Source organism: Lactuca sativa, chromosome 5, assembly GCF_002870075.4.
Source record: "Lactuca sativa cultivar Salinas chromosome 5, Lsat_Salinas_v11, whole genome shotgun sequence".
Lineage (NCBI taxonomy): Eukaryota > Viridiplantae > Streptophyta > Magnoliopsida > Asterales > Asteraceae > Lactuca > Lactuca sativa.
In genome coordinates, this window is record NC_056627.2 from 332423850 (window position 1) to 332436600 (window position 12751).

General features: G+C 36.8%; 1 protein-coding gene across 2 annotated transcripts; it reads right to left on the bottom strand.

Annotated features, from left to right (window-relative positions):
* Positions 1 to 1870: 1870 nt before the first annotated feature.
* On the bottom strand, positions 1871 to 4826 carry LOC111897882 (transcription factor bHLH48). 2 transcript variants are annotated; one of them, XM_023893828.3, is made up of 8 exons: positions 4455 to 4826; positions 3828 to 4346; positions 3608 to 3730; positions 3454 to 3519; positions 2911 to 2979; positions 2757 to 2828; positions 2173 to 2398; positions 1871 to 2091 (listed from the first exon to the last, which is right to left on the bottom strand). In XM_023893828.3, the coding sequence occupies exons 2-8, from the start codon at positions 4209 to 4211 to the stop codon at positions 2051 to 2053; spliced, it is 981 nt and encodes a 326-aa protein (XP_023749596.1). In that variant the 5' UTR covers positions 4212 to 4346; positions 4455 to 4826; the 3' UTR covers positions 1871 to 2050. The 2 variants fall into 2 exon arrangements, with proteins under 2 accessions (XP_023749596.1, XP_023749595.1); XM_023893827.3 differs by having other exon boundaries at positions 3828 to 4826.
* Between the last annotated feature and the right edge of the window lie 7925 nt (positions 4827 to 12751).

Below are 12751 nucleotides of genomic sequence, written 5' to 3' on the forward strand. Positions count from 1 at the left end.
CTATGTTGATATGATACAAGGGTGCACAGCAGCTAGTCTCATTCATAACATCTGCAGCAAAAAATAAGTTTTCTAGTTAAAAATAGAAAGATTGTATATAAACTAACCTCCACTTAATGTTGAAGGGATTGTAATTTGTACATGATTGATTATTATCTACTCATTGTATGCCAAACACAAACACAGTAGTACATCATGTATAGTTTAAGGATGAATGGATTTATAGATCGAATGAAGACTATTTGTCTATTGGCATTGCAAAATTAGTGAATAACACTGCGCTGTTATGCAATGGAAGGAACTAATCAGGGTCATTACTAGCAATAACCTCATTGACATGATCAAATTATCACAAAATCCAATTTACAACAAACCCTAACCCTATTTCGTTCATAAAACTTCTAGGGTATGAAATTACCTCAATTGGTTTAATTACAAAACATGGGATCATTTGAATTTGTCCATCATAGGTTACTGCCACAGTGGTCAATTCTGGCGTAGTTCAGGCGTTGGATGCCGCCTTCGGCCACCACTGGCAGTCGTCGCTGCTTCAGCTCCCCTTCATCTTGATTGCAACATTGTTGCTTCCATTTTCCCCTCCAACCTCAGGATCGCTCGTCCTCTTGTTTCTGTTTTTTTTTTTTTTTTCAATCGAACTAGAACGCACATACACAATAAGCTTTGTTTCTTCTCTTTGAATCTCGATGTTTTTCTTTCTATCGAACACACACAAGGGTGTCTTTCCCCTTCCCCGATCGATCGGCGATCGTTTTCCTTCTACAAGGTTAACCCACCCCCCCCCCCCCCCCCCCCCATTTTTTTTATTAATTAACATTATAATTAAATATTCCTCTCCTTTCATTTACCTTTTAAAACAAAGTGATGGGATATATTTAGACTAATATTTAAAATAAAGTATGCAAGATGGTAGTTAAGTTCGTTAATTGTCGTTTTGTTAGTTAGACATTTTGTTAGTTGTCATGTGTAGGTTACCTTGTGTATATATAAAGTATGCAGATGGTAACAGTGTTTGATGGTAATTGTATTAAAACTTGTACACGTCAAAAAATAAATTTAAGAAGTAAATGTTAATGGATGCAAATAAAAAATTAGATTATTATTATTAAATTACCAAGTTGACATTAGCAGTCAGATCTCATTATCAAAAAATTAAAAGATGAAAAAAAAATAATAAAACCAACCTAACGATTGTAAATTCTTAACATGTAATATCCAATTGTTTGGATATTAGATTATGAGAAATTAAATATCCTCGTACCATTTGTTCCTATTATTCCTCCTGTCATATCAAATGTTGACATGTGTCACATTTAATTAGACATTTAATAAAATTAATAATCATTTAATCCACTTGTCAACATTTGATATGATAGGAGGAAAAATAAAAACAAATGGTAGGAAGATATTTAATTTATTTAATTTCTATTAGATTGTAGTGCTACTCTCTCATTACTTGCAACAACAAAGATCTGTTTGTTGATATCCATAAAAATAAAATTACCAAAAATAAGGTATGTTCGTCAATTCTATTGCTCATTTAAATCCATTTAAGGGATAATATTAAACTAATGACAATTTGTTTCTCAAAGACGTTTTGTTCATTCGACAATTCAAACTCGACCTGATTTATGTCATATCTATAACCAAATACAAGAACGTAATGGTGGAGTTCTATCAATAATTTAACAGATGAAGCATTAGAAAAGGAAATCACAAAGATACCCCTGCAAGTCAATTAGTCAAAGTCCCTTGACTTAATTTCTAATCTGGTTTTATCATGAAAAAGTCTGTGTGGTGATATGCGTAATTAAGAGTTGAGAAATTAATAGATTATGAATGTTGGTGGTCGTGAGAAATTAGTGCAACTATATAATAATTATATGCATAATACCATTCTTAAATATCCATTTCTAAACCTCTAATTATCAATGATTAAACTCTTAATTAAGCTTCTTCTAAATTAACCCACTATCTTCTTCTTCTTCTATCCATTATATACAATCCAAACCTTTCCTTGCTACCATCTTCTTCACAACAACTCCATTTTCAACTGCTGTGTATGCAAAGAAGCTACATAACACAACACAATTCAAATCAACAACTCTTTAAACTTTTAAAAACTAATTAATTAAATATTTAGAATTTTTTTACCTGAATTCCCAGATGAGTCATAACTTAAAAGGGAGTCATCTGGTGTCAAGAAATTAGGGTGCAGGTGGAGGTCTTCCCCACCCCACAGTCCCTGGAGTGGCATCCCATCAGGCTGCTGCTGCTGCCATAACTGCTGGTGGTGGTGGTGGTGGTTGTGGCTGTTTCCATTCATTTGTCCATCTAGTGAAACCATGCCAGCAAAACTACAGTCCATAAGTGACCCACTCTGCAACATGGTCAAACAAAATTATTAGGGACAAGAATGTCATTATGTCAATCTTGTCCATACAAGTGAAGACCCACATTAATTGCTTCTTTTATATGTCTAATAATATATGCTACCATGAATGAACCACATAGTACCCAATTGGAACAACAATGCCTTTCAACGTTCAATGTTCAATGTTCAATGTGCAGAGAAATTAAATAAATACTACATTGCAAAGCTTAGCAAAGTGGTCCAATTTTCTATGAAAGCTTATTCCCATCACAGATGTTCATTTATTATGTATTTTGACCCACTGTAACAACAAGGCATTAAAGGTTTTGGTATCATTATTTACCACTAGGTAAAAAATAATTACCTCTGCAGAGAAGATGTTGTCTAGGTTGATATCGATACAAGGGTGCACTGCAGCCAGTCTCATTGATAAGAACTGCACCAAAAGCAAGTTTTTTAGTTATTAAAAAAAAAAGTTAAAAATTATATAAAAATAAAAAGATTATACAAAAACTAACCTCCACTTGGCGTTGCAGGGTTTGTACATGATTGATGATCTCGTCAAGCACCATCGCCGTACCTGAAATCTGCAAGACAATAAGATAGTTTTGTCCTGCTGACATCAGTCTCAACACGACATCAGTCTCAACAATGTACAATCTGTTCTGTCTTGTCATGTCCCACGTAACAGGGTTTTAAAAATAATCTATCAATCTGAAAGGAAATTTTCTTAAAACAATGATAAACCGAATAAAGATTATTTGTCTATTTGCATACTACAAGAGTATTTCTATGAGCTCAAAAGAAAAGCTCTTGACCACGAGGAAAGATGAATAATAATAATAATAAAAATTAGTAAATTACATCTTTACCCCGGTCCTACTATGCAATGGAATGGACACAGGCAATATCAACTAAACCATAGTAAAGAAAGCCTAATGATAATCAGGGAAATAACAATATTAGATAAGCAATGTAAACATGCATTGACCATTTGTACAGTACAAGTGAGGAATGCAGACGAATACAGAACTTGTGAATATATATATAGTTAAGCTAACCTTGTTGCATCCAGGAACCAGCTCTTGAAGGAGCTTCATCCTAGCATTAATCTTCTCTCTTCTTGCCTAACAACAGTTGATCGTAATTAGTGGTTAGGGGAAGCTTAATGTTAATTAAACATGATTAAGTTATGAGATGATTAATGATGATTACTCGTTCAGCTAAGCTATGGCTATCTGTTGCTTGACCTCGCCGAGCACGGACATGAACGTACGGAAGCTTCTCACTGTCGGTCTCATTTGCGACGTTTTTGATCTTCTTCACCGATGGTTTTACCTGAAGTTTTAAATGGTGGAGTGATGGATTTAGAACTCGAATATTGAAAATTTTAAACAGGTAGAATTGAGGAATAAAGACATGAAGTGACACAAACCTTCTTCTCTCGCTCCTTGCGCTTCGTTAATTTCGGGATAATCGGATCTGACTGTATAGGTGATGAATTATGCAGAGAATCAGAATCAATCGGTTCTTGTTTCACCAAATTGCAGTAATTAGGGCTCGAATTTGGGAGAATTGAGCTCGTCGTCTCCAGTGAATTGTCGGTTTCCATGGCCGGAAACACCGAAGGGGGGAAAATAGCGGGGGGTGTGGTTTCTTCGGGGGAGTGTAAGAGCTTGACAGCCTGGTTCGGTGGGAGTTCAAGGAGAGCCGTGAAAGAATTGCCGGGCTCAGGCGGTGGCACCACCGACATGAGGCTCTGAATATCATCTTCGCCGAATTGAAACGATTCAACCCCCATTTCTTCATGTTTCTCCATCAAAGTACACAATAATTGAAGAATGAACAACAACTCAAAGACGCACAACAGAAGCAAATATTCCAACGAAAACGATTGTACCAAACCAAACCCAAAAAGCAATTCAAGTGGAGGTGGAAAAGTTGAATCGGAAAACTGAAAAAAAAAATAAAATAAAGGCACCGCTGACGGAAAATGACGGAAGGAAAAGAGAACTGCCAAATGGTACTTTCCCACTTTCCGCGGCAGAGAAAAGACGTTCACCTTTCTCTTTCTTCAATCAGAAGAACCTATGACTTTGCAGTTTGCACCCACAAAAGAAACCATGCGATGCGATCTTGTTTGGCTTTCAATGGCGGATGAAGTTGAAGCTGCTGCCGGTGTGCGTATCTATTAATCTTCTGGAAATTTCGGATTTATTTGATGATTAAGGTGAAGGAGAGCATTTGGTTTTGGAGTAGAAGGAAAGCAACGTTTTTCTCATCGGTCCACAACTTTTCAATTCAATTCTACTACGACTACGATTACATCATCAATTAGATAAGATGGCTTTTGGGGTTTGGGTGTGTTCTAGAGAGAGAAAGTGTGTGCTATAGAGACTAGAGAGAGAGAGATAGAGAGAGAAAGGATATGGTGGTAGGGCGGGGACCGGTAAGCGGGGGACCGAATCCGACACTGGTGTCTTAACTATTAAGGATGATCCGTCGTTATCTTCCATAATTTTTACGGCCAACAGAATATAGAAATTAAAACACAAATTTCAGAAACTACTTCCTAAAAATGATCATAAATATCTGAAATGTGTCTATTATTTACTATTTATTATCTAGACATTGGGTTGATGGAATTATATTTTCATTTAATAATTGAAAAGGGGGGAGTGAATATGGAGTCCTTATATACATAAAGTTATTTAGGTGTGTATAGTTTTAGTTTTTTTTAAATATGTCGTAATAAGTATGAAAATTGGAGAACGGGGCAAAGCCAAATTTTATAGCTTTTGGGCCTAATATGTAAAAAATTTAATATTTAAGGACTAATTGTGATAAAAAAAACAGGGAGGGCCACAACCCCTCCTCACTCCAAAGAAGATCCGTCCGCTATACTAACCACTAACAATTAACATGTTGTATAGAAAAAAAATACCAAGCATGGAAAAATAAATTGCAAATAACCATAGAAAAGAAACTAAATAGTTAAGATTGATTCTTTAACTAAAATCAAGGTATAAAAATCGTTCGGCGGTTGATTGACGATAAACGATTAATCAGACTAGGTGGAGGTTAATCGTCGATTAATCGGGGACCCTAAATTATAAATTAAATTATTTAAAAATTCATATTTCCTAAAAACTTAAGTATTTGAAAATTTTAAATTTTAAAAATATGAAAATTTGAAATTTTCAGTATAATATTTTAAATTTTGAAAACTTAAAAATTTTGAAACTTTAACAATTCGGTGTAATATTAGCAAATTAAAATTTTAGATTTTTTAAAATATTTCCCGCCTATGACCGCCGACGACCGTCAAGTCCTAGTTTGACCGATTTGGACCGATTTTGGTCAAATACCTGATCATAATCGGTTCAAGACCGCCAAACGATTAATCGCCGATTAATCGGTCGCCAAAGCCGATTTCTGCAACACTGGTTAAAATAAAGTTGTTTTAATGGTTATGTCTAGAAAAACATATTTTCATAAAATAATTAATTTATTGTTTTTTATTATATGTTTTCTTTTTTGCCAGTTTTTAGATACGATCTGACTGGGTTAGTTCTCTAGGAACACACATTTGCTTTTGGGCAAAAGTATAATAAGTATGAAAATCGGAGAACGGGAGGCCAAAGCCAAATTTTATAGCTTTTGGGCCTAATATGTAAAAAATTTAATACTTAAGGACTTATTGTGATAAAAAACAGGGAGGGCCACAACCCCTCCTGACCTCAAAGAAGATCCGTCCCTAGCTTTCGTATACTAACCGCTAACAATTAACATGTTGTTTAGAAAAAAATATAAGCATGGAAAAATAAATTGCAAATAACCATAGAAAAGAAACTAAATAGTTAAGATTGATTCTTTAGCTAAAATCAAGGTGTAAAAAACGTTCGGCGGTTGACTGACAATAAACGATTAATCAGACTAGGTGGAGGTTAATGGTCGATTAATCGGGGACCCTAAATTATAAATTAAATTATTTAAAAAATTCATCTAAAAAAAATAAGTATTTGAAAATTTTAAATTTTAAAAATATGAAAATTTGAAAATTTTAGTATAATATTTTAAAATTTGAAAACTTAAAAATTTAACAATTCGGTGTAATATTAGCAAATTAAAAGTTTTGATTTTTTAAAATATTTACCGCCTATGACCGCCGAGGACCGTCAAACCCTAGTTTGACCGATTTTGACCAATTTCGGTCAAACACTAATCATAATCGGTTCAAGGCCACCAAACGATTAATCGCCGATTAATCGGTCGCCAAAGTCGATTTCTACAACACCGGTTAAAATAAAGTTGTTTTAATGGTTACGTCTAGAAAAACATATTTTCGTAAAATAATTGATTTATTGTTTTATTATTATATGTTTTCTTTTTTGCCACTTTTTAGGTACGATTTGACCGGATTTGACCGGGTTAGTTCTCTAGGAAGACACATTTGCATTACATTACATTAATATAAGTAATTATCATAAAATAAAATAAAAAAGAACAAAAATAAAAACTATTATGTTACGTTTTTAACGTAAAAGTCATTGCGTATAGACACACATCATCAATGGATGGATCAATAAATGAGAACAATTGGTAAGGCCTTTTTTATTCCTAGGTCTAATTGTAAAAAGAACGATTTTAATAATTTGTTCTTTAGTTTAATACCGATAAATTTTTTGAAAAATATGAATACTAAGAAATAATTTATGTTAAGAACCATGTAAGTGATTGAATGAAAATATGTAATTTATTCCTAAAATCTTTGTGATTAAATTTATACAAACTGATCAATGAATAGATGAAAAGTCGCAACTTGTTTCACACATGCATAATTTTCAATAAAATAAAACATTTTGGCCATTAAGTGATGTTAATATACTAATATTTAAGTAATTAATATAATATAGTTAGCACAACCAAACCTCTTATGCAAAGTAAATGTCATCAACTTATCATTGTCGCTAATGGTTCCAAAAGAGACCAATCTTGTAAGTAATTTAGAATGTATAAGTTGTTTTCATTATGAATGTGTAACGTCCGTGTTTCGGGGCTAAGCATTAGTAGATGATGTAATAGTCTAGGTCAACCATTGTAACTCATTTTAAAATAATAAAGATGGATTACTTGAATATTATGTGAATTATGTGCTTTTGTGTAATTATTACTTGTTTATAATAATACAATAAATAAGGGATACAAATAAGCGTCAAAATTAAAGTGTGAGATAAACCCTATATCTTTACATAAAGTTTTAGTGGTCGAAACAAGGATTCCGGATTATATAAAGAGCGCCGAAATCCAAGTTACAACGAAGAAGTTATGACCCGTCGAAGTTTCGCGACGGAACCGACGCGACACCGGAAAGTGTAAATAGTGAATTTACGATAGAGCGACTTTTAGCCTTAGAAATCTAAACAAAAGTCTTAGAATACGTGAAACCGAGAGCGTCCATAAAAAGAACGCCCAAATCTGATTTCGTATGAGGAAGTTATGATTTTTCGAAGTTTCGGCTTAACAGTGTACAACTTGAAGTTCGAATATTAGATCGAACGGTTTTTAGCCGACACAACCTAAACGAGAATCGAAGATCTAGTTAATAGTAGCGTAAAGATAAAAAGACAGACAGAAACGGACGTCGGATGAAGAAGTTATGAGATCTTAACAGACCAATCATGTCCCGGCCTGTTAATAATATAACTTTTAAAATAAAGTCAAAATTAGCTGACAGAGTCGAAACGAAAGTTGTAGAGTACGGTCTCACCTACGTGTGGATATAAAGAACGTCAAAAACGGAGCTCGTATGCGATAGTTATGCTTTTTAGAAGTCGGAAGTGCAAATTACGAAGTTGGATGCGAGGCTACACCCAACGTAGACTTCGGACGCCTAGCGTACCAAGTACGCCCTGCATACAAGGACTCTAAGCCACGCGTATTGAATTTTTATGCGGTCTGAGATAAGCCATGCACCACCGCCGAGAACCGGACACGTATGTAAGGAGCGAGGATTACGCCCCGCATAGATCACCAGTACGCCCAGCGTACTGCGAGGCCTCGACCTATAAAAGGGTGCGAGGTGCAGCCCCATTTTCCACACATTTTCAACTATCTTTCTCTCTCTATCATCTCTAACTCACCCAAATACCCTCCTAAGCCTAGGTATACTGCCTAGCACCCGAAGGAAGCCCCGAGGCTCTCGAAGTCTCCAAGAAAAAGAGTTTTTCGGTTTGAAACTCTGCTCGCACAGAGCCCGGTTTTCAAGAAAACTTCCCAGTTTCGTCAAAGAAGGTTATTTTTAGAAACGTGGTGCTGTCCAAATCACTCCGTATCAGGTGAATGTATAGTCACTTTCATCTTACACATAGATATGAAGTATTTTATATAAATTATGTGCTATGTATGTGTGTGTGTATATATATATATATATATATATATATATATTATCTGTTTATCTGAGATGTTTGTTGGATGAAAGATCTATACTTCTTTCTTTCAGATCTGAAACTTTTTCCTTCAGATCTACACTTTCTCATCTCAGATCTAAACTTTTTCTCAGATCTAAACTGTATACTTTGAGATCTATGTTGGATAAAAGATTTGAACTTCTTTCTTTCAGATCTGAAACTTTTTCCTTCAGATCTACACTTTCTCATCTCAGATCTAAACTTTTTCTTCAGATCTAAACTGTATACTTTGAGATCTATGTTGTATGAAAGATCTGAACTTCTTTCCTTTAGATTTGAACTTTTTTTCTTCAGATGTAGAGCGTATATGTATTGTATGCTTTGAAAGTTATGTTGGATGAAAAATGTAAACATTATTTTTCGAATCTAGATTGTATAAATATTTTATGCTTTGAAAGTTATGCTGGATGAAAGATGTAAACATTGTTTTTCAGATCTGGACTGTGTATGTATTTTATATCTACAAATATGTTGGGTAGAACAATGGGTAGATGAAATAGATGATGTGCGATAAAATGATGAGAGGCCTCAATGTTTACGTTGTTTAAGATGATCCAGTCAGCTAGCGGAGTATAGATGACGACCACAAACTTTTCTAGGCAGTCCAGTGGAACGTTAACAGGCTCGCAACCTGTAGGTGTTTTTGAAGATGTACTCCATCCCCCCATGGTTGCCTTACGGACACATATGGCTGAGGAATCCCCTTAGCAGTAGTGCCCATCCCGATGAAATTCCTTAGGATAGGTCCCTTGTAATAGATGCTTTAGGGACGTAAAGTGAGGATAACGGAAACGGGTAATCGGGCTAGTGATTTGATGAAAATAAATAATGAACTTATTATTGTGGGTTGAAAACCCTATATGCTCACCAAGCTCCCCAGCCTGACCCACTCAGTTTCTTGTATTACAGGTGGTGACAAAAGCATAGTTGGATGATTTGACGAGAGATTACGGATTTGAGGCCATATAGTGTTTTGTGGCCTAAGATGTTTATTTCTTTTTAGTTTATGCTTATGGTCTGTATCAATGATTGACATCCTGAGTTTTTGTAATGTAATAGAAATACATTTCTTTAAGAAATGCTTTGATAAAATCTATATCATATTTTGTTTTGGGAACAAATTCCGCAATACTTTTCTTAAGAAGTTACTCTGATTTTTATTAAAAAGCATAAACGAAATCGGTATTTTCTGAATGTAAAAATGGGGATGTCACAGAATGCCACTTAAAAGATTGACACTATTTTCTCTCGAGGGAGAATAAAGGGGAACGAAAAGTCAGAATGGAATGAGGTTCGACAAAGAAACCCACCGGTGAACACATACACTAGAGAGATAAGTCAGATAACCACGTACTTTGTTACGAACATGCCTAATGAATCAAACAAAGGATAGATCTGAAGCATTTTTACCAAACATGAAGAGTTGAGAGATGTTTACATGGGTAATAGAACATGAATGAAAGGGAAAAAAGACTTCGCATTTTTCAGATTCAGGGATGTAAGAGTTGTTATGTAACGACCCAAAAATCACGACTAAAAGTTTCTTTTAAAACATTACTAAACCATGTTTATAAAAACGTATCATAAGTCATAACATAATTTTCGAGCATTAAATTCAAAACATAATCTCATTATCAGAGTAAAACATTCCCCAAGCTAACTGACTATGGTGTGTGCACTACAACCTCTCCGAGCTCCTCTTTTGAAAACTGAGTACCTGAAACCAAAACTGAAAACCGTAAGCACGAAGCTTAGTGAGCTCCCCCAAACTACCACATACCATACAACATATAAATCGCATACTGGGCCTTGCCCACTGCATCAGACCAAAGTCCGGAAACTGCATCGGGCTGATGCCCGGACTAACTGGGACCATGTCCCCTGCATCGGACCGAAGTCCGGAACCTGCATCGAGCCGATGCTCGGACTAACTGGGACCATGTCCCCTGCATCGGACCGAAGTCCGAAAACTGCATCTGACCGAAGCCCTGACTAACTGGGACCATGTCCCCTGCATCGGACCGAAGTCCGGAAACTGCATCGGGCCGAAGCCCGGACTAACTGGGGCCTTGCCCCCTGCATCGGACCGAAATCCGGAAACTGGCTGGGACCTTATCCTCTGCATCGGATCGAAGTCCGGACTAACTGGATCGGACCGAAGTCCGGAACTAACTGAACAAAGCATAACATGAACATATCAACTAACATGGACACACATATATTGCATACTGCATCGGGTCGTGACTCGGAAAACATAACACATAAATCCTGTCTGAGCCACGAAGGCATCAAACATACTAACTACTGCATCGGATCGAAGTCCGGAAACTACTGCTAGCTAAACGGGCCGGCATTGTGGCCTTAGACCCGTTCCTACTGGAAGGAAACTCACCTGAACTGCTGAGCTCCGCCGATAATCCTCTGGCTGCTAATCGACAATCCCCTGAGTCGCTGCTCCTCCAGCTCTCCGAGCTACCAATATCAATATGACACTTAGTCTGACAGTCCTCTAAAAGTCAACCAATTCAACTCTGGTCAAAGTCAACCTTCCAGGCCAACCCTACTCGCCGAGTCCACCTACTGACTCGCCGAGTTCATATGCTCAGGGTCCTTCTATTCATGACTCGACTCGCCGAGTCAGTCCATGACTCGCCGAGTCCAACGATTTCCGAGTCCTGTCCTGTCCAACTCACTGAGTCTCCACCCGACTCACTAATTCGAGTCTCAACTCGAAGGGTTTGGGGTTTCGCGACCTGACTCGCCAAGTCCACGAATAGACTCACCGAGCCCAATGCAATCTTCAACCAACTCGTCGAGTTTTTCTTCCAACTCGCCGAGTTCATGCCCAACTTCATCCGACTCGACGAGTTGTTCATCCCACCCGTCGAGTTCATCCTCATCTTCATGCTACTCGCCGAGTCCATTCAGATCTACATACATGCAGAGGACTTTTGAGTCATGCATGGACTCCAAACTGTAGATCCACTCTTCTAAAGTCTATTCCTTACGTAAAGTGGCAAACTTTACGTGTAGCTAAGGAGATCTAGGCTCAAAACACTATAAACTAGGGTTTAAGACAAAGGGGCTTAACAATCAACCCAAAGACTGATGCTTTATGATTCTCTAGGCCAAGATACACTTAAATCTAAAGTAGCAACTTCAGATCTGGGCTTCTAACTCGAAATGGTTCTTAAACTTGCCCTAAAAGCCCCAAATCCCATGATAAAGGTTGATCTATATGCAAAAGAGGGAAGGTAGCGACTCATTACCTTCAAATGTTCTAGAAGACCTCACAAACTTTGGATCTACTGTCAATCCTTGAATCCCCAATGGGTGCCTTCTTCCTTCTTCCTTCAATTCACCCAAAATGGCAAGAAAGCTTGAATGAGCAACAATGGAGGCTTAGGGTTTCTGGTTCTGGACTATAGGGGCCGCAAATGAGCCTTAGGGAAGAGAATAAGATGCTTAAATAGGGTACCAAGTCCCGAAATTAGGGTTTCCCAACCCAGACCAGACTCGCCGAGTCCACTTGCCGACTCGCCGAGTCGGTCACTTACTTTACACCCGGATCCCGATCCGACTCGCCGAGTTCCTCCCTAGACTCGACGAGTCAACCCTCTTTAACTTAGGGTTTTTCCTTTTCTTTCTTGACCTTTCTGATTTCGGGTGTTACATGCTAAAGAATTGGAAAGGAAAATCTATAGCATCAACTTTAAAGGCAAAACAATGGGCAATAAACCTCGTGGAATTTTGGTGCAAGGAAATTCACGCAAAAAATAATAGTGACTGGTGTGACATTTCCATTTTCACGGCCGATTAATTTTTTCTTTATGCTGATTTAAAACATAATATTTTTATCAGTGTGGAATTTTTCCCAAAATGTTATTAA

Bases quoted from the DNA above. Each gene is read 5' to 3' on its own strand.
- LOC111897882 (XM_023893828.3), bottom strand. From the start codon at position 4,211: ATGGAGAAACATGAAGAAATGGGGGTTGAATCGTTTCAATTCGGCGAA. The intron at 3,520-3,607 runs GTAATCATCATT...AACTGTTGTTAG, and splicing joins GCCATAGCTTAGCTGAACGA to GCAAGAAGAGAGAAGATTAA. The intron at 2,399-2,756 runs GTAATTATTTTT...ACCATGTTGCAG, and splicing joins ACAACATCTTCTCTGCAGAG to AGTGGGTCACTTATGGACTG.